Below are 20,599 nucleotides of genomic sequence, written 5' to 3'. Positions count from 1 at the left end.
GCTGAAATTCCAGATGAAACAGTTGACCCAAAATTGCATGCAGTAGTTACCAAACACATGATACATGGACTTTACGGACTTTTCAACTACAATTCACGCTGTATGGTCGACGGCAATTGTTCACAGCGGTACCCAAGAGAAGTGCTTGCTGAAACCGTAATGGATACCCATTATATCGTCGGCGATCAGTTGCGGATAATGGGCGATCGGTAGTTGTGAAGGTTAGAGGACAAAATGTTGATGTAGGTAATCTTTGGATTGCGCCATACTCCCCAATATTGTCCAAAGCTTTTGAGACTCACATAAATGTAGAATATTGTAACTCTGTGAAGTCGATAAAGTACATATGTAAATATGTTAACAAAGGTAGCGATATGGCTGTATTCGCTGTATTCGCTGTAACCAATGCAAATGATGAAATATCACAGTACCAGATGGGTCGCTATGTAAGTAGCAACGAAGCAATTTGGCGTATCTTTTCATTTGGGATCCATGAAAGACACCCTACAGTCCATTTGGCAGTCCATTTAGGAACTGGTCAACGAGTTTACTTTAATGAATCGAACGCGGCAGACAGAGCGGCACGTCCACCGTCGACAACATTAACAAGTTTCTTCACAGTCTGTCAAACTGATGATTTTGCTTACACTTTGCTGTATGCTGACATGCCACGATATTACACCTGGAATGCATCATCGAAATCGTTTCAGCGTCGAAAACAAGGAACACCAGTTGAAGGACATCCAAATGTATTTTCTTCAGATGCTCTGGGTCGCATCTACACAGTACATCCAAATAACGATGAATGTTATTATTTGCGGCTGTTGTTCGTGAATGTTCGTGGTGCGATATCTTTTGAACAACTGAGAACAGTTAATGGACAGCTGTGTGCGACTTACCGTGAGGCATGTCAACTATTGCATTTGAGAACGATCGCGAAATGATGTTGCTCTAGCGTTGGCTTCATTTGGCCCATAAGGTCACTGGAGGCACTGAACAGAACGTTGAAAGATCTTCGTGACAACCAAAATATTTTTGGTGGGGCCATGATACTGTTGTCAGGTGATTTTAGTCAGACTCTTCCAGTAATTCCCAGATCAACTGTTGCTGATGAACTAAATGCATGCCTAAAATCATCCAATTTATGGCAGTATGTAAAGACACTCCAATTAACAACTAACATGCGAGTATTTTTGCAACAAGATTGTTAGACATTGGAAATAATAAAGTTGCAGTGGACACCTCGACCGGATTAATCGCGTTACCCACAGATTTCTGTCAAATCACAGACTCAAAAGAGGAGCTTATTCAGCGTGTTTTCCCAGATATAGCGCAAAAGTTCAATATCTATAATTGGCTGGGTGAACGAGCAATATTGGCAGCGAAAAATAAAGATATCGAGGACCTTAATGCGACCATTCAGAATTTTCTTCCAAAACAGTTGGTTTCCTTCAAATCAGTCGACACCGTTATGAACCACGGTGACGTAGTCAACTATCCCACGGAGTTTTTAAATTCACTGGAATTGTCTGGATTACCACCTCACAATTTGATGTAGTTAAAAATAGGGTCAGTTGTCATCATGCTGAGTAACATTAATCAACCTCGACTGTGCAATGGAACAACACTGGCTGTGAAAAAGCTGATGAATAATGTCATTGAGGCAACAATCATAAAAGGAAAAAACAAAGGAGAGGATGTCTCGATGGCGCGGATACCGATGATTCCAACGGATTTACTTTTCGATTTTAAACGCTTATAACTTCCATAGCCAGTATCTCAGGAAAACTGTATTTTATAATTAAGCAACATGATGTGTCGAAAATAATGATAAAACTTTATGCTTAATTCAAAATATGTTTTTTTTATTAAATACGGACTCATTTTGTTTGTTTCAAAATTATTTCATACAAAAGTTTAGGTCTTTTATTTCTTTCTTCTTCTTAATTGGCGCGATAATCGCTTACGCGATTTTGGCCGAGTTTAACAAAGTGCGCCAGTCGCTTCTTTCTCGTGCTAACCGGCGCCAATTGGACACACCAAGTGAAGCCAAGTCCTTCTCCACCTGATCTTTCCAACGCAGAGGAGGCCTTCCTCTTCCTCTGCTACCACCAGCTGGTACCGCATCGAATACTTTCAAAGCCGGAGCGTTTGTATCCATTCGGGCGACATGACCCAGCCAAAGAAGACGCTGGGTCTTTATTCGCTGCGCTATGTCTATGTCGTCGAAAAGCTCATACAGCTCATCGTTCCATCGTCTACGATATTCGCCGTTGTCACGTGCAAAAGTCCAAAAATCTTACGCAGAATCTTTCTCTCGAACAGTCCAAGCGTCGCTTCATCGGATATTGTCATCGTCCAAGCTTCCGCGTTATACGTTAGGACAGGCATGATGAGAGTCTTGTAGAGTGTTAGTTTTGTTCGTCGAGAGAGGACTTTACTGCTCAATTGCCTACTTAGTCCAAAGTAGCACTTGTTGGCAAGAGAGATTCTACGTTGGATTTCAAGGCTGACATTGTTATCGGTGATAATACTGGTTCCTAAATAAACGAAGTCTTTTACAACCTCGAAATCATAACTGTCAACAGTGACGTGGGTGCCGATACGCGAGTGTGCCGACTGTTTGTTTGATGACAGGAGGTACTTCGTTTTGTCCTCGTTCACCACCAGACCCATTCGCTTTGCCTCTTTATCCAGTTTGGAGAAGGCAGAACTAACAGCGCGGTTGTTAAGGCCGATAATGTCAATATCATCGGCATACGCCAGCAATTGTACGCTCTTATAAAATATTGTGCCTGAGCGCTTAAGTTCTGCGGCTCGTACGATGCTCTCTAACATCAGGTTAAAGAAGTCACACGACAGCGACTCACCCTGTCTGAAACCTCGTTTGGTATCAAACGGCTCGGAGAGGTCCTTCCCAATTCTGACCGCGCTGCTGGTGATGAGCAACGTCATCTTACATAGCCGTATTAGTTTTGCGGGGATACCAATTTCAGACATTGCGGCATACAGGTAACTCCTTTCCGTACTGTCGAATGCAGCTTTGAAGTCGACGAAAAGATGGTGTATGCCGATTCTCCTTTCATGGGTCTTTTCCAAGATTTCGCGCATTCTGAATATTTGGTCGATGGTAGACTTTCCAGGTCTAAAGCCACACTGATAAGGTCCAATCAGTTGGTTGATGGTGGGCTACAGCCTTTCACACAATACGCTCGCTAGAACCTTATAGGCGATATTTAGAAGACTAATCCCACGGTAATTGGCACAAATTGCAGGATCGCCCTTCTTAAGGATTGGGCAGAGCAGACTTAAATTCCAATCGGTAGGCATGCTTTCATCCGACCATATTTTTCATAGAAGCTGATGCATGCACCTTACCAGCTCCTCGGCGCTTGAATAGCTCAGCCGGATAATACGTCTCTCTTCCTTTTTCAGCTCTCTGTAGCGATCTCACATGGCTCGCGTTGTGCCCGATCGCAGCGTGGCTCTTTAGGCAGCATCCTTTCTTTCTGCGGCAGTATGACATTCCTCGTCGTACCAATTGTTTTTTCGGGCTCGCCGGAATCCGATTTCTTCTTCGGCGGCGGTACGTAGAGAACCAGAAATGTTGCTCCATTGTTCGTGCATGCCGGTTTGTTGGGCAGTGCTCTCTGAGAGTAGAAGTGAGAGTCGAGTGGCGAATCTTCTAGATGTACGTTTTTTGCTGCACAGAGGCGTATGCGCAATATGGCTGCAACAAGGTAGTGATCCGAGTCGATGTTGGGTCCTCGGATCGTACGTACATCTAATACACTAGAAGCGTGTCTTCCATCTATCACAACATGATCGATCTGGTTTCGTGTTTTTCGATCAGGAGACAGCCAGGTGGCTTGGTGAATCTTCTTATGCTGGAATCTGGTGCTGCAGACTACCATGTTTCGGGCCCCGGCGAAATCGATCAGCCTCTGTCCGTTACCGGATGTTTCGTTGTGCAGGCTGAATTTTCCGATTGTGGGACCAAAAATTCCCTCCTTGCCCACCCTGGCGTTGAAGTCGCCAAGCACGATTTTTATGTCGTGGCGGGTGCAGCGCTCATAAGAACGTTCCAAGCGCTCATAGAAGGAATCTTTGGTCGCATCGTCCTTCTCTTCCGTCGGGGCGTGAGCGCAAATTAGCGAGATGTTAAAAAATCGCGTTTTGATGCAGATTATTGCGAGACGCTCGTCCACCGGAGTGAACGACAGTACTTGGCGACAGCCGGGTCAGCTAGTAAATAATAAAAACCGACACTACGTATTACATGAATTGCTTACTCATCACATTTGGTGTCACAAAATTATAAGAAGCAAAGTTATTGAATTTTACATGTTTTCAAAATATAATGGACTAAGCGAAATAGCGAATAAGCACATAATATTTTGCAACCTTATTTCTAGAATAGATAATCAACTTTCTGCAGGTCTGCCAAAAGTGATTAAAAAATCTCACTCCACCCTAATGCACTCTAAAATTTAACTCGAGAATATTTGCATAAAATTTAAAATTTTGCATAAAAGTAAAGGAAGTATAAAAAGTAGAGCAAAGTATAATTTCTACTCGTACTCACCACAAACAATCCCAGCAGCATTGCAACACTTCTCGGTAAATTCATTCTATTGGGAATGGATATGACACAGTAATCACGATCCGGATGTGCGGTGAAAGCAACCGCAATAAAACGTGAAGCAAAACGTGTGTCCGTAGCTTCGTTAATGCCCAACAATTTTATGGCGAACACATTGGGATATGCATCGAATGGAAAAGTACGATCGTTGTCGACCTTATGTGTATCTGGTACATTGTACGGAATGCGCAAACGTTTGCGAAAATCCAATTGGTAGTGTTCATGACTCTTCAAACCTATTAGTAACGAGATATTGAAAATGAAATACTGCTAATTGGGAAGTTTCCAAGTTTCGAATACTACACACAAGTTTCGAGTATTTGCATTTTGCGCAGGAACTCTTCTCGTAAGCGAAAGTAATCATTGTCCGTATCGCTGATGCCATAATTGAAATTTGTGCCATCTTGATTTGGAATAGAGGTTACGAGGCATTTGCCTGGATATTTCGGGCATGTTGGACTTTTGCACGTTTTACTGTTTTTTGTTCGTTTTTTAATTAATATTCAAATACCAGTAGATGTAGTTTCTCTAAGTTAGTAGATGAAAGGTTTACCTAGAGTCCATCTTTTTCGTTGCAGCGGTTAATGTATGTAATTCCTGCTCATATATTTCCTCGATTGCTTCTGATGTAAAAAGACTATAGTAGGGCTTCTTCTCAGTGCCACTGAAACGTAATATAGTATAATATATATATCTATGAATATTACGGTGAGTCAATTTGTATGGGAGAAGTTTTAAAAAAGCAAAACTTCAAAATCTATGCTAAAATTTCTAAAGACGCAATAAATGTTGCTCCAAGGTTTCAGCGTGGCCACTATGTATACAGCCTCCGTAATGGTTTGAGCAGTGCTCTCTCTCGCTCCTGCCCATAAAGCAAAAATCGCTCAGCAGTGGCTAAAAAACAAGATTCCTGGGTTCATAGCCGCAGAAGATTGGCCGCCTGGAAGTCCAGATCTGAATCCATTGAACTACAGTTTGTGGCCAGAATTGACGAACATGACTTGTCAAAGACCTCACAGAAATTTGGAGAGTTCCAAACAATCTTTGGCTCGAGCAGGGACGCCATAGAAACCGTGCGAGCTGTAATAGCTGAATGGCCTAATCGTTTGAAGGCTTGTATAAAAGCAAGTGGTGACCATTTCGAATGAAAATTTAAAATTTTATTTTTTAATATTAACACGATTAAATAAAACTAATTTTATTAAAAAAATATATAATTTCATATCTATAACAGGCTTAACTTGTAACAGAATAAGTTCTGGACTAAGTATATTAAAGCAAAAATTTATATATTGAGTTCTTGACAAAAACTTTCTAATTCAAAATTCTAAAAAAAATCCTTTTCATAAAAAGTAAAATAGTAAGTAAGTAAGAAAAATATATTAAATAAATCAATTATTATTATTTTATAAGAATCCCACACTTGTATGTACTTACGAAACAACAACTCGTTTGTCAAAAGAGGGTTTATCTGCCGAGAACTTTATCATATTACCAAACCCTTCGCATTCGAAGTTTTCCACCAGTGCCAGAACATTGACATCGTCATTAAGCCATATGAAGCCGACTGTTTGGTGTTGTAACTGTTAAAGAAGCACAAAATATTACAAACAAATTCATGTGTACTGCCTACAAATATTGTACAAATACATAAAATCTAACTTTTTTCTTCATAATGAGGCTCAGGCAGCAACTTCCGGTTAAGTGCGCTAACAACAAAACATATGCCGTACATCGTTTTCAAAGTCTGCATATGAATTCGTTTTTATGGGGATCCTAAGTCTTCCCCTTACAAAATCATAAGATCATTACGTTTGAGATATAAAATAAAAGGTGTTCAGATTAGAGGTACTTTTTTCCAATATGTTTTTTTTGACGGATCACGCTTGACTACTGTGAAACTAAATACATAATTTTTTCCAGTATTTATTGACATTCCATCACGGAAAGATTTTCGCATCAACAACGTATAAAAAACATACGATTGTATTACGAAAATCGACACTCTGTAAAAAGCGTTCATCGTGCGCTCATTACGTCAATAAGCAAAATTTCCGTATTTGGGCTGAAGAGCAACCCGAAGCCATTCACAAATACCCATTACATTAATTGAAAACAAACGTTTGGTGCCGCCCATGGGCTGGAGGAATCATCGGCTCATATTTATTCAAAGACAATGTGACAGTGTAACATTTGGTTCTAACAAGACGGCCCGTGAAACAATGGGTTTACTACATCATCGCTTTGGTGAGCAATTTATCTCTCGCCCCGAACTAGTGGATTGGCCACCAAGATTGTATGATATCACACCATTGGTCTTTTATTTGAGGGGGTATGTAAAGTCCAAATGCTTTGTGATTAAACCAGCTTCGATGAGGTATTGGAAGCCAATATTACTAAAGTTATTTACGAGGTACAGACCGAAGTCCTCCAGCGAGTCAGTCAAAATTGGTGTTTACTAATGGCCGAATTACGGTGTAGTTGCGGCCAACATTTGAAAAGGATTATCTCATGAAACGTCATGAATGGTTCTACACAAAAATAATAAAGATTGTCCAATCAATTTGAATTTCCCTTTTTTTATTTCAATTTAAAATCTGATACCTCTGAGTTCATCACCTTTTATAAAATGTTCAGTAAATTTTTGACCCTCACAGATTCGAACAAAATCGACTAAGATCAAAATAAAGATTCCGATCACTCAAAATCATTTAATTTTATTATTTAGTAAAACAGTTATTCAAAAACATATCTGAAGATTAATTTTTCGCCTAGTACAATAATTTATTTGTTTGAATATTTTGATAAATTTAAATAAAAATTGGGATATATGATAAAATATACACTTATCTCTTCAAAGTCTTGAGGAAAATTTAAAGACGAAATAAATATGTAATACAGGGTCCGCCATATAACTTTACGGAATTAAAAATGCTATAAAAAAGAAACTACTCAATATTTTTCCAAACTATTTTTTTTATTTTGAAGTACAATCCTTCCGGTTAATGATGGAACACAACTTCATTCATATGGCTCTTGGCTTGGACTTTGTACGGCGTCATACCAAGGTCTTTACGCAAAATTCGTCTCAATGATGTCTCCGAAATGTCCAATTGTTGAGAACGACGCGTTGGTTTGTCAATAAGCAACCCAGTTTCTCTTACTTTTTTCGCAAAGTAACGCACATACGCTTCATTCGCTGCTTTTCTTCTTCCCATTGCCGTACGTAATTTTCGTACACATTCTGCAATATTACCAAGATTTTCAAAGTAATGTCGCAATAATTCCCAGCGTTCTTTGACCGTATACACAACCATTTTCGTTCAGCGGAAAAATAAAACTAATTTTCTGTCAAATCAGATGACAGCTAAGTGTTACCATTCTTCAAATAATACTTAGTTCAAATCCGTAACGATTGATGGCGGGCCTTATAGTTCAGAAGAACCTACTCTCTCTTTTTCTTCTGTTTGAAAGGCTCGGTAAGTTCAAACTTCGACAACGCAGGCTGTAGGTTGGACAATATTTGATGAAGAACGAATTGAGTGATGTTTTCTAAACTCTCTCTCGATGATTGGCACAATAGCCACTAACGCGATTTTGGCCGAGCTTAGCAAAGCACGCAAGCCGTTTCTTTCTCAGGCTAATCGGCGTCAGTTGGACACACAAACTTTCTCCACCTTTTGCACTTAATATTTTCAACGCAGAGGAGGGCTTCCTCTTCCTCAAAACCACCAGCTGGTACCGGACGACATGATCCATCCAATTGCCTACTTAGTAGAAAGCCGCACTTATTGGCCAGATAGATTATCCTTTGGATTTTAAGGCTGACATTGCCATCGATGTTAATGCTGATTCTTAGATAAACGAAGTCTTTTACAACCTCGGAATCATAACTGTCAACAGTGACGTGGGTGCCGATAGGCGAGTGCGCCAACTATTTGTTTGATGACAGGAGGTACTTCGTTTTGTCCTCGTTTACCACCAAACCCTTTGCTTTTTTATCCAGAGTGGAAAAAAACTGAATAAACAACGGGGTTGTTAAGGCTGATGATATCGATCTGCGGCTCTCCTCGATTTTTTCCCCAACATCAGGTTAAAGAAGTCAGACGGCAGAGGATCACCCTGTCTGAAACCTCGTTTGGTATCGAATGGCTCGGAGAGGCTCTTATCAGTTCTTCACTCGTATTGAGCAACGTCATTTTGCATAGCCGTTTTAGTTTGGGGGGTAAATCAAATTCAGACATCACGACATATAGGTAACTCTTTTTTGTGCTGTCGAATGCAGTTTTAAAATATAAAATATGAGTAAGATCTACTAGGTATTAAAATACATTTTTTAGGGTCAGCAGGTTAATGAATACTTCGGGGCTTTGCTTGAAATGACATACTCCCGACGGTAATCAAAACTTTACTTTGAATTGAAATAAACTCCACAGTCTCAAAATTATTAGCGCGGTTAAAGCTTATCATACGTGTAATTGAACAGAGTTTGTAAAAAGCATTGGGTTTAATTGTGATACCATAAAAGGGGGAATAGGAGAAAGGGAGGAACCAGACAGAATCGAGGGCTTCGATTAGAGGATTTGACTGTTTCAAGCTGCTGATGAATTTCACCGGATGTGTAATATTTAAAATCGCAATATCCACTGGTGTAGCGAAACAGTGAGAGCTCAGATGTTCAAACCTTAGCCCGACGAGAGCAGGGCAGCTGAGAAGAGGATGTTTCCAACTCATGACCTAGACAGCTTCTGCAGAAAGGGCTTGATGCAATGCCTAGCCTCACCGCATGGACACCTAACGGACAATGTCTGGTGAGGATACCTATCAAATTCGATAGCTGTGGCTTTGTTAGCCTTAGAAGTTCTCTCGAGCGCCCCCGATCTACCCGCGGCCAGAAGGGTCTCGCTACCTTGCATGTTTGCGCTCTAGCTCAGCACTCGCTGAGTTGAGGCGAAACCCATCTTTCCAGGAGTAGATCACAGGTTCTTAAGGGAGCTCCAATCCTCTCATATTGCGATAAAGCCGTCTCAAGGGTCCCCTGTCAAGCCAACTCATTCGCCCTGGAGTTTCCCTCTATGCCGCTGTTATCGGGAACCCAAATGAGCCTAACATAGAAGTATTCCGATGCAATCGAGAGAGAAGTCGGCATTCCCTGACTAATTTCGTACACACAAACAATAAGGCCAAGGCCCTAATTGCCGCTTGGCTGTCGGAGTAGATATTTTTCTCCTTTACTGTAATTACAGAAATGAGCAACCAATCCACAGCTTTCTTAATTGCGGCTACTTTTGCTTGGAAAACACTACAGTGGTCCGGAAGCCTAAATTTGAGCTTGATGGGGAGCTCCTCGCAGAATCCTCCCCCACCAACTCTGCCGTCCAACTTCGAGCCATCCGCAAAACATATTTGCCATGCTCTGTCTCCAAATGTTGCACCCCGCCCAGTCTTCCCTTGAAGGAATATGAATGGAAAAAGTTCCGCTCGGACCTAGCGAGGGTGTACAATGAGTAGCTGTGGTCCGAAGCGCCCCACTGATTCCAATGAGGGCAGACCTTTGAACCTCTCAGCTTCTTAACTGATGTCATCCTTTCCAGCGAGTTCCACTAGACAACTTGAATACCTCCTCAGGCTTTTTGTGCCATACAAATAATGGACTTAGGGTCGCACCACTTGGATGTAATAGTTTTATTTAAATATATAATATTCGTACATTCGAATGCACTCAAGGGTTTCATCCACCAGTTCGCAAAAATGGCAGATTATTGTTTTTACTAATTCTAGCCGCCGTAGCCGAATGGGTTGCCATTCGCCATTTACAGAGAGAACGTCGGTTCGAATCTCGGTGAAACACCAAAATTAAGAAAAACATTTTTCTAATAGCGGTCGCCCCTCTGCAGGCAATGGCAAACCTCCGAGTGTATTTCTGCCATGAAAAAGCTCCTCACAAAAATATCTGCCGTTCGGAGTCGGCTTGAAACTGTAGGTCCCTCCATTTGTGAAACAACATCAAGACGCACACCACAAATAGGAGGAGGAGCTCGGCCAAACACCCAAAAAGGGTATAAGCGCCAATTATATATATATGCATATATACCTATTTATAATTCTAGTTTCCTGAAATTATACGACACTTTATTGCTCCGTAAAATATCCAGTGAGAGTTCGTAAGCCCTCCCTATCTAGGCTTAGAAGCCGGTGCTCTTCTGATGTGAAGGATACACTGTTTAGTCTGCCTCTGTCGTGAACTCTCCAGCTAATGTTGTACGTGCTCCCTATCCTACATATATAGGGTTTTTTAATAGGTGCGCTTCAACTTTTTTCCGATAGGGAGGGCGAACGACGCAATATTTTTTATTTTTCGCTTGTCATTTGTAAACTTCATTAGTATACATTTCATCATGGAACGCTACACACTTGAGCAACGATTGCAAATCGTGCAAATTTTTTATGAAAATAATCGTTCTGTTGCTGCTACTTTAAGAGCATTACGGCCATTTTACGGTCCATTTAACAAGCCGTCCCGATTTGGGGTTATGTGAAGTCATTGGTCTACAGTAACAAGCCGGCGACGATTTGTGAGCTCAGAGCCAATATTGAACGCGAAATTGCTGGAATTTCGACCGATTTATGCAAAAGAGTGGTCGAAAATTGGGTTCAACGATTGGACTTCGTAAAACGTGCACGCGGTGGTCATGCAAAAGAAATCGAATTTCATACTTAAATGTAAATGTTCAAACTCGATAAAAAAAAAAAAATTAGTTAAAAAAGTCAAACCCTTTGCGCTTTATTCAATAAAGTTCAAAAGTTGAAGCGCTCTTACTGAAAAACCCTATATGTCGGCTTTAGTATCCTAATTTCGCTAAGCAATCAACCTGCTCGTTGTCATCATACATGTCCTAGTACCAACAAAACGATGTTCTGACGATATTAACAAATTCTTGAGCACAGTTAGGCATTTATCAATGCATTTTCTAGAATCTTTCGCGAATGAATGCAACGCGAGCTCTGTGGGATAGCTACTGCGAGTTGAGGAAGAAACAGAAACATTTACATATTTGGAAAAAAGCCCGAAATATATAAGTGCGAAAAGCCACGGTCATTGGACAAGTGAAGAGCGCTCGACAATTCTACTAAAACTTTCAGCAACTTAGAGAACATTTTAAGAATGCGATTCCTTGGCAGCAATCTGGTAACTGAGCCAGTAAACCTATTCTTCTGGATCCTTATTTTGAAATTGGAGATTGCTTAAACAATGTACATCAGCCACCCTGAATTTAAAGAATGCCTTTTTTACTCGGCATAACGTACATACCTCACAAGCTATGAAAGTATTGTGTTTATCGCCTTCATCCATTTCTTTTAGCAGTTCTTCGGCTATGTAAAAGTCACCATATTCCTCACGCAAATCCGGACGATCCACATCAATCACTTCTACGATGTCGTCATTATCTTCAGGCCTAAAAGTAGACGTTCAGTATTTATAAAAAATGTAGCCGAAAGACAGGAATGAACAGGACGACAGGATTGCGGTATAGCAAATACAAAAGGGGAAGAGATGTATACTATTAAGCCATCTGCTGTTTCGTCCCTAAAAGTTAGAATTTTGTATGTTGTATTTCAGTATTTCTAATTTAGTCTCAAGTTGATATAAAATATTGCAAAAATCGTATAACACTGCCTTTAAAATTAATATCGTACCATAGTAAAATTTAATAGCGGATATTTTTGTTTTTACAGTCTGTGTCAGAAGAAAATAACCGGTTTTTTTCTTCAAGACATATTTCGTTCTGCTTTTTGCTGCCTAATAGTTCCACTCAAGGGCTTCAACGCCAGTGCTAACTCAGGTTAGTGTCGTTCGAAACTTTCTCGTAAACGCAACCAAACAAAAATAAGTGAGAATTGCGCGAAGCGTTTTGAGGCGGTACTTTTATGCGCGCATTCGAAAGGGCCCAAATTGTCTTATGCCGCGGCTGCAAAAGTAATTAAAAAATCAAAAAAGTTTGTTGTGATGTGGAATCAGCGGTACAGCTGTACAAAAACGTTGATGACTTTTCCGAGCGCGGCTTGAAGCGAGTGAGGACAAAAAATCAGGATAAAGTGATCGTCCAACTTGACTACGCCAAGCACGATCAGTTCTTGATAAAAAGGGAATAGATGTGAGTATCAACACCATCGAACGTCGACTGAAGGAGGTGAAGGATACCGTCCCACATCTTCAAAACCACTGCTTCCAGAAAAACACATTGAAAAACAAGAAAACAAGAAAATGGCGTCAAAGTATTGGGGGTCAGCCCAGTCCCCAGACGCCAACCCCATTGAAAATATGTGGGGAACTATGAAAACGCATTTTGCCGGAAGGCCAGTCTATGATTTAAAGCAACTCGTGCGTCAAGTTCGCAAAATCTAGTCCTTTTTGCCGACGAGCTACGCAGAAAAGCTGGTTCAAGTCATGAAGAAGATGCCAGGCTATACTCGACAACGATGAAAATTACACTACTTATTGAGTAATTGCGACTCGTAGTTATGTAAAAAATGAATAATCATAAATAATCGTGGTTTCTTTTTTCTGACACAGACTGTATCTGAATTCAATATTTCTTTACCGTGTGGGCAATTTTGATACGTAATAGAAAAAAAAGGAAAAAGGACTTAGATGATGAAGGGTTAAAGTGTTTAATAAAAATATTCTTTGGGGCATTGCCTTGGGGTTCTCTTCATACTAAAAAAGTGGGATAACCAACACGAGTACACCAATAACTCGCATGTGGCTCACAGTCCACACTCCTACACCCATGCCATAGTGGCACTCATGTCCACATTCAATCACAAAGTGACATTATTTAAAATTTGAAATGGTTGCTCTATTATAGCCAATAATGTGATAGAAGTTTCAGAAAAAAATTGTGAAAGTGATTAAAGTTTGTTACTCGGGGGCTTTTGCGATCACTCAATTCAAATCTGACATCGGATTTTAAGCACTCAAAACTTCTTTTGTTTATGGTACAATTAATAAGTCTCTTGTTAATGATGCACTAAATCTCGCTATCTGTGTGGAGCGCTTAAGTTTTAATTGTAATAAACGTTCGTTAGTTCAACTGAAACCAGGTATCCAAGGGGAAACTGATGGGATCTTTTTCATCTGCAGCTCATGACAGCTAGCGGCTGTATTCGTTTATATGATATTTTAACTTTAGTTTCACATTATTTTAAGCCGCATGTACGTAATAACTTTTCGAAATTACATAACGGATTTCCGTTACTCACAGGGCTCTACGGTAACGCATGCGCTCTATAACATTATTGCGATGTATTATATGTATCCGTTGAACATTGTGGCATTGTTGTACGCTAAAATTGCGCGGATACAAAATAGTGCTCATGCCCTGCAGCATATCATAGCAAGGAGTATCTACAAAAGTGAAATAGTCAATCAGCAAAACATTTCAATTAAATGGAATTCCAATATTCTCTACACCCACCTTCTGGCGGCATATTAGGGTCAGTAGGCATTTCCAGTATCACAACGTAGTATATTTTAAATTCACGATGAAAGAACTCATTAAGTATACGAAGCAAGAGCGTCGGATTATATTTTGGGAAAAATATGAAGCGTGTAAAAAACATTGTGTCGCCCCTGTTAAGATTGTACTCTTTGGTGGTGCTGTTTAGTATGCGAAAATGCTCTTTAGTACAAATATTTAGTACAGATATTTAGCACAGCAGGATACGCACCAGAAATGATGTTGCAACCAGTTTGTCCAGCAATCCGGTGGCAGCGCTCCTATCAGTGGATAGTAACTGAATTCCGCATAACCTATAATCGTCACATCTGCAACCCGTTTGCGCACCATGACGCGTTGTGTTGAATATTCTGAAAAGAAGTCAGATGCGTTATGGAAACCATGCGGGGATGGACCGAAAAAACGGATTTCCTTCCATCTCAGCATATTCGATATGTAGCCGAAATCACGCTCAATATTGGTGATGCCGGACATTATGTATAGATTTTCTTCCACATCTGTCTCAATTCTTGCGTGGGAAGGTTTGATGTTGAAACTTATTTCAGATTCCATTTTGTTATAAATTTACTCTTAAAAAATATGTAAATAAAAATAGATATTTGGATATGATATGATTTTTGCTTTTGTGAAATTTCTTATGTTTTTATTTATGTCAGAGAGATGAGTTTGAATTTAATAATGATTGCTAATTTTGAGTGAAGTTGATTGCCCTTCGGAAAAATAAGTAATTGGCATTTCATTCACAGATCGCTTTCAGGCAAGTTTTCATGCCATGAGTTTCATAAGATATAAATGAATCGGGGAATATTCAGTATAATGCGGCACGGTTTGGAAAAAAGGTGTGAAGTGGGGATAGAAGGGTGTATCCCCATGCTAAAACTGAAAACCGTGCCATCCGGAGGCTTATAGTTTTTAAGTAATTCATTGTTAAAATTTAAATATTACCTTTAACCATAGAAAAGCGCACTGGTTTCAAAGTATGTATGTGCTTGAAGGCCCCAAGGACCTAAAGATTTGGTTGTTTTCACCGCATATACGTAATAATATAATATGTTACATTTTTTTTACAGCATAAAACATGCAAATGCCTTGCAAACATGGAATAGTACATAGTATTCTTTCTTAAATAACTGCTTAAAAGAGTTCGTTGTTAAAAACTTTTAACCAACAAATATGTGTAGTATTGTAACCATGTACGTGTGTCGGAATAGGCCTTTAGTTAGTTTTGTTAGTATTGTTCTTACTTAGCTGTAACTAAACCTTAAGACTTGTTTGCAAATCTAGCCAATATGAAGCATTTGTAATAATAGGCCTCTTCTTTTCGCCAAGCGTTAGCCAGAGAACGTCATTAACGTTCTCTGCGTTAGCAAGTAGCGAATAGATGAAGCAACTGGAACAAATAACATATTTTTGTAGCGCTGGTTACAGTTGCTTGTAAAATAGTGAGTTATACCAGTTTTATGAGGTGAATCTTGCTTGATAGCTTTTTTGTTGAGATAGCGAGCAGATAAGTGGTGAATAGAAGAGGCCTAATGGCAAGGAAGTACTATTTTGTAAACACAAAGCCTCACACCATTTTGAAATGGAATAAAACAGGCGTTCGATGTTGTACAAGGAGATACATGTGTGTCTTCTGACAAACCATTGCCGCCTGATACAATTGTTGTTAAAAGCTTTTTCTCACAAAAAATTAGCAGTTATTCAAAATATTATATCTTGTACCTGTTTTGCTTATCTCTTATTAGTTTTCATGATGATTTGAAATTTTGAAATATTTTTTCAATTCGATTTTTGAGCTAATAAGTAAAGCGTTTTTCAACTTTTATCCGATAGGGAGGGCGAACGACGCAATATTTTTTATTTTTCGCTTGTCATTTGTAAACTTCATTAGTATACATTTCATCATGGAACGCTACACACTTGAGCAACGATTGCAAATCGTGCAAATTTTTTATGAAAATAATCGTTCTGTTGCTGTTGCTTTTTTTTCCAAAAAATCATCTTCAGTGATGAAGCTCACTTTTGGATCAATGGCTTTGTCAACAAGCAAAATATGCGTTACTGGGCAGAAAGCAATCCACACATGATTCATGAGGCACCGTTGCATCCCGAGAAAATCACTGTTTGGTGCGGTTTACATGCCGGCGGTGTAATTGACCCATATTTTTTCGTTGACGAGAACGATCGCCACGTTACTGTGAATGGAAATCGATACCGCGACATGATAAACGATTATTTTTTGATTGAATGGTATGGACTTAAACGACATGTGGTTTCAACAGGACGGGGCCACAAGCCACACAGCACACGCTACAATTGATTTGTTGAAGAGTAAGTTCGATGAGCGCATTATTTCCAGAAATGGACCGGTCGAATGGCCGCCGGGCTCGTGTGATTCGACGCCTCTAGACTATTTTCTTTGGAGTTATGTGAAATCATTGGTCTACAGTAACAAGCCGGTGACGATTTGTGAGCTCAGAGTCAATATTGAACGCGAAATTGCTGGAATTTCGGCCGATTTATGCAATAGAGTGGTCGAAAATTGGGTTCAACGATTGGGCTTCGTAAAACGTGCACGCGGTGGTCATGCAAAAGAAATCGATTTTCATACTTAAATGTATATGTTCAAACTGGATAATAAAAAAAAAATTATTTAAAAAAGTCAAACCGTTTGTGTTTTATTAAAAAAAAAAGTTGAAGCGCTCTTACTGAAAAACGCTTAGATACGATATGCAATTTTCGCATAAACCATGGAATAGTAGCATATTTTCTTGATTAATTACATAAAATAAGTTTATTGTTGAACATTTTTGCTTAAAAAATATGTGCTAAAAATGTTCTAGAACTGTACTAAAACATGAACACAATACGAAATTTAGTACTAACTAAGAAGAATTAAACACTTTTTGCGTATATTCCACTGATTTTCTTTGGGATCTCGAAAGTTGGCAATATTTTTTCTACTTGATTTTTGAGTTAATACTTATAAACATATGTACATATACAATTACTTTGCAGCATATGGGATAAATTAATAGTATTTTCTTTAATAACTATATACTATATATTATGTTTATTGATAAACGTTTCTACTTAAAAACGATGTGCTAAAAATGTTCTAAAAATGTACTACAATAAAAATTTTTGTTTTATAAAAAGATCAGGAATAGTTATTAAACGTGTCTTTTGCCCATTTTATGTATCTACTTAAAAACGATGTGCTAAAAATGTTCTAAAAATGTACTAAAACCTTTTTTTATAAAAAGATCAGGAATAGTTATTAAAAGTGTCTTTTGTCCATTTTTCGTATCTCCTTGTGGTTGGGGATGGGAAATATTTTTTTGTATTGTAATATTATATGTAATATTGTACGTAAAAACATTTTCTAAAAATGTACTACAAAATGTTGAACACTATATTTCATTGTGCGTGAGACGGTTTCTGAGCCTGCTAATGGTTGCTAATAAATGGTTGCTTCACCTCTTGGGTAGCCCGATTTCCTTTTTTTTTATTTTGCCAGGTGCCGGTGCACTCTCGTTTCATATTCCAGCCTCTAATGACTGCAGGTACGGTACTGGACCACATTGTAGTGCTTGTCAATTTAGCTTCCACAATGTCAACTATAATTGCCACTAGGTATGCATATAGTTAAGATAACATGCATTCCTCGACGGAGAGATGTCCACTATTCCGGCAGTACTTCCGGCCCTCACTCTCATCGTCATCACCTCATTTTTCATCTCACTTAGTATAAAAACCGTTTATTTAGCTTATTATGTACTAATCCTATATCCTACTTATTATTATGATATTATTTCCTCCTCACTCCATCTCTGTGCAATACAAAAAAACTTGTGCACTCAACATTATTATCAATGCGTTAAGCAAATATGATGCACTTGAATGAATTGCAATTTAGGGAAACTACTATTGGTCACACAGGACTTACAGCAGTCTCATTCACAATCTCACATATCGAAGACTGCGTAAAAGATTCGAAAATCAGACGAAATATGTGAGCTCAACCGCAAGCAATTGAGCCGCCCAACCCCAACCCCTATCAGGGGCCATTAATTTTGTGGCTTTTACAGACGATTGACTTGATTGACTCACCACACTTGGTCATACCACATTGTTCATGCCAGAAAATAATAGAGCTCTTCAGCACGTATGCAACTTTCAAGTAACTAAACCGCATACAAACGCTTGTGTGCTCATAAATAGTTGCATGCATTTACATACATACATATGTATGTGTATTCTGTGTAAAAAATAACGGGAATCGCTGATTCAAAAAACTAGTTAAAATAATTCAGTTATAGTTAAAAATTTCAATAACAAAAGATCCGATGGTAGATACTTTAAGAATATTGATTGTATGGCGGTTACGTGGTATTTGAGTGAGTAAATTCTCCGGAAAATGTCTGATTTGTAGAAAAAAGATTCATCGAAATAATCCAGATTTCTTCGAAAAACTTATACTTTTATCCTCACCATAACGCACCATCTCATAAGATTACTACTGTGAATTAAGTTTTGCTCTAAAACCCAACAAACATCACCGAACAATCACCGTATTGAGTCCATATTGATCCAGTCGATTTTTTTTCTTTCAGAAGCCTACTAATTTAATTTAATTATCGCTTCGAGGCACACAATCGTTAGAAAAAATAAAATAGAATTATTGGCGAGAAGCGGGGCGATTCAAAGAAACTCGTTTGAAAAATGTTTTGATGATTGAGTTGGTCGTTGGCAAACGAGAGGGGCCTCAATTATTTCTCGGGAAATATGTACCTTAATATGGCGTGGATTTCGTAAGCAACTTTTTACTGCAAAGGCTATGCTGAACGGGCTAACTTTGACGATTTGTCTAGGTACTACATCAAAATTCCATGGATCAGAATCATTTTGCGGACTTACCAAAATCCATGTGCTTTAGCATGTGACGAAGTGTTCTGTCGCTACTTCTCTGGTTACTCGCAGTTAATGAACTTTTAAAGAAATTTGAAAGTACATATCGAAACTAGTAGCATATACAGATGACATAGCCATAGTAGTGACAAGCAAATACCTAGAGACTATAAGCTACGTAATGAATATGACTCTTAAAGACAAAGTACTCCAAAGTACCCCGGAGTAATTTTGGATAGCACAGGCCAGTAACGCACTATATTCATGTAAAACTCCCTGGAGTCTATCTTCTTCTATAATGTACTGGTGCTATTTAGCTACAGTAAAGCCAATATTCCTCTATGGTGCTCTAGTATGATAAGTCACGCTAAGGAAAACGACGTACGCAGTACCTATGGAAAGTCTTCCACGTCTTTGCACTACATGGCGATGAGAACTAATCCAACGGCAATGAAAGAATACTCAAGCTGTCACCGATTGACATTGCGGCGGAATGTCTAGCAGCTAAAACTGCCGTAAGACTTAGCGCAACGGCTGAATTTACCTGTAAAATATTCGGACATAACTCAATAGGTATGAGTTATACTTGTAGGTCAAATATGGATTATATACGGAATACGGTAATAGAAGAAGAGGGGTGGGAAAAAGGAATGAAACCTAGCCCCAGTATGCTTAATGTATTTACCGACGGCTCGAAAATGTTAAACGAAGTAGGTGCAGGGATCTGTTGAACAGAGCTAAACAACAGGCAGCCGTTCAAGCTACATGATCACTGCAGCATCTTTCAAGCAGAGGTCAATGCTGTAGGAAAGGCTGCAGAAATAGCATCCGCAAAGATATCGAGCAACTCCAAGATAAATATATACGCTAGCAGTCAAGCAGCGATAAAGGCAGTTTATTACTTCTCATATAAAATTTCATCTAAAAGCTTTGTAAAAAGCAGGGAAGAAATAGAAAGACTGGCCGCAGACAGACGGCTGCATATTTATTGGGTACACGTAAATAAGGGCATTGCAAGAAACGAAATTGTAGAAAAGACTGCCAAGGGCGTAGTTTACCTGCCCTTTTAATGAGAAAGCGACATACTGAAACTATCCATCTAGCTCCATCTGGTACCACTAGGGACCAATAGGTCCTGGCTTTCAGCCAGCCATGTCAACCTAGCCTAACCTACCACGCCCCACATAAAGTAAGTTAACTGGACGGAAAGTCCAGGGCAAAACTATTTATCATTCCTTCTAAAAGAGCATGAAGTAGGCTCCCAAGCCTGAATAGAGAGCAATTACGAACTCTTACCGTAAAGTGCTTAAATTCGTTCGACCACATCAGAAATCGCGGTGCACTCTCCCAATAAAAAAAATTGTGTTTCCAATCGTGCGAGCTTTTTTAGAATCTTCTGTTTTATTGATAATTTCCTGAACTCAATTGTCACACTTCGTAATTATTATATTATTTAGTAAGGGACATACTTTGAAGGCAATATAATAAATTTGTATGGAAAACAAACATTTGTGTTTTATTGCCC

General features: G+C 39.1%; 1 protein-coding gene across 1 annotated transcript in view; it reads right to left on the bottom strand.

The window, feature by feature from the left end:
* The window catches only part of LOC129244965 (cilia- and flagella-associated protein 61-like), a 28,233-nt gene extending 13,401 nt beyond the window's left edge, over positions 1-14,832 (bottom strand). Inside the window, exons 1-8 of the mRNA XM_054882896.1 lie at positions 14,375-14,832; positions 14,122-14,303; positions 13,907-14,051; positions 11,955-12,099; positions 6,080-6,225; positions 5,196-5,306; positions 4,950-5,116; positions 4,586-4,878 (exon numbers count right to left, since the gene is read on the bottom strand). Of these exons, the coding sequence (XP_054738871.1) occupies positions 4,586-4,878; positions 4,950-5,116; positions 5,196-5,306; positions 6,080-6,225; positions 11,955-12,099; positions 13,907-14,051; positions 14,122-14,303; positions 14,375-14,715 (1,530 nt within the window). The 5' untranslated portion in view covers positions 14,716-14,832. The remainder of the gene's footprint in view (positions 1-4,585; positions 4,879-4,949; positions 5,117-5,195; positions 5,307-6,079; positions 6,226-11,954; positions 12,100-13,906; positions 14,052-14,121; positions 14,304-14,374) is intronic.
* Between the last annotated feature and the right edge of the window lie 5,767 nt (positions 14,833-20,599).

The sequence above is a fragment of the Anastrepha obliqua genome, chromosome 4 (genome assembly GCF_027943255.1).
Source record: "Anastrepha obliqua isolate idAnaObli1 chromosome 4, idAnaObli1_1.0, whole genome shotgun sequence".
Classification (NCBI taxonomy): domain Eukaryota; kingdom Metazoa; phylum Arthropoda; class Insecta; order Diptera; family Tephritidae; genus Anastrepha; species Anastrepha obliqua.
The sequence above is the reverse complement of the archived record's forward strand: the minus strand, read 5'-3'. Positions and strand labels throughout refer to the sequence as shown.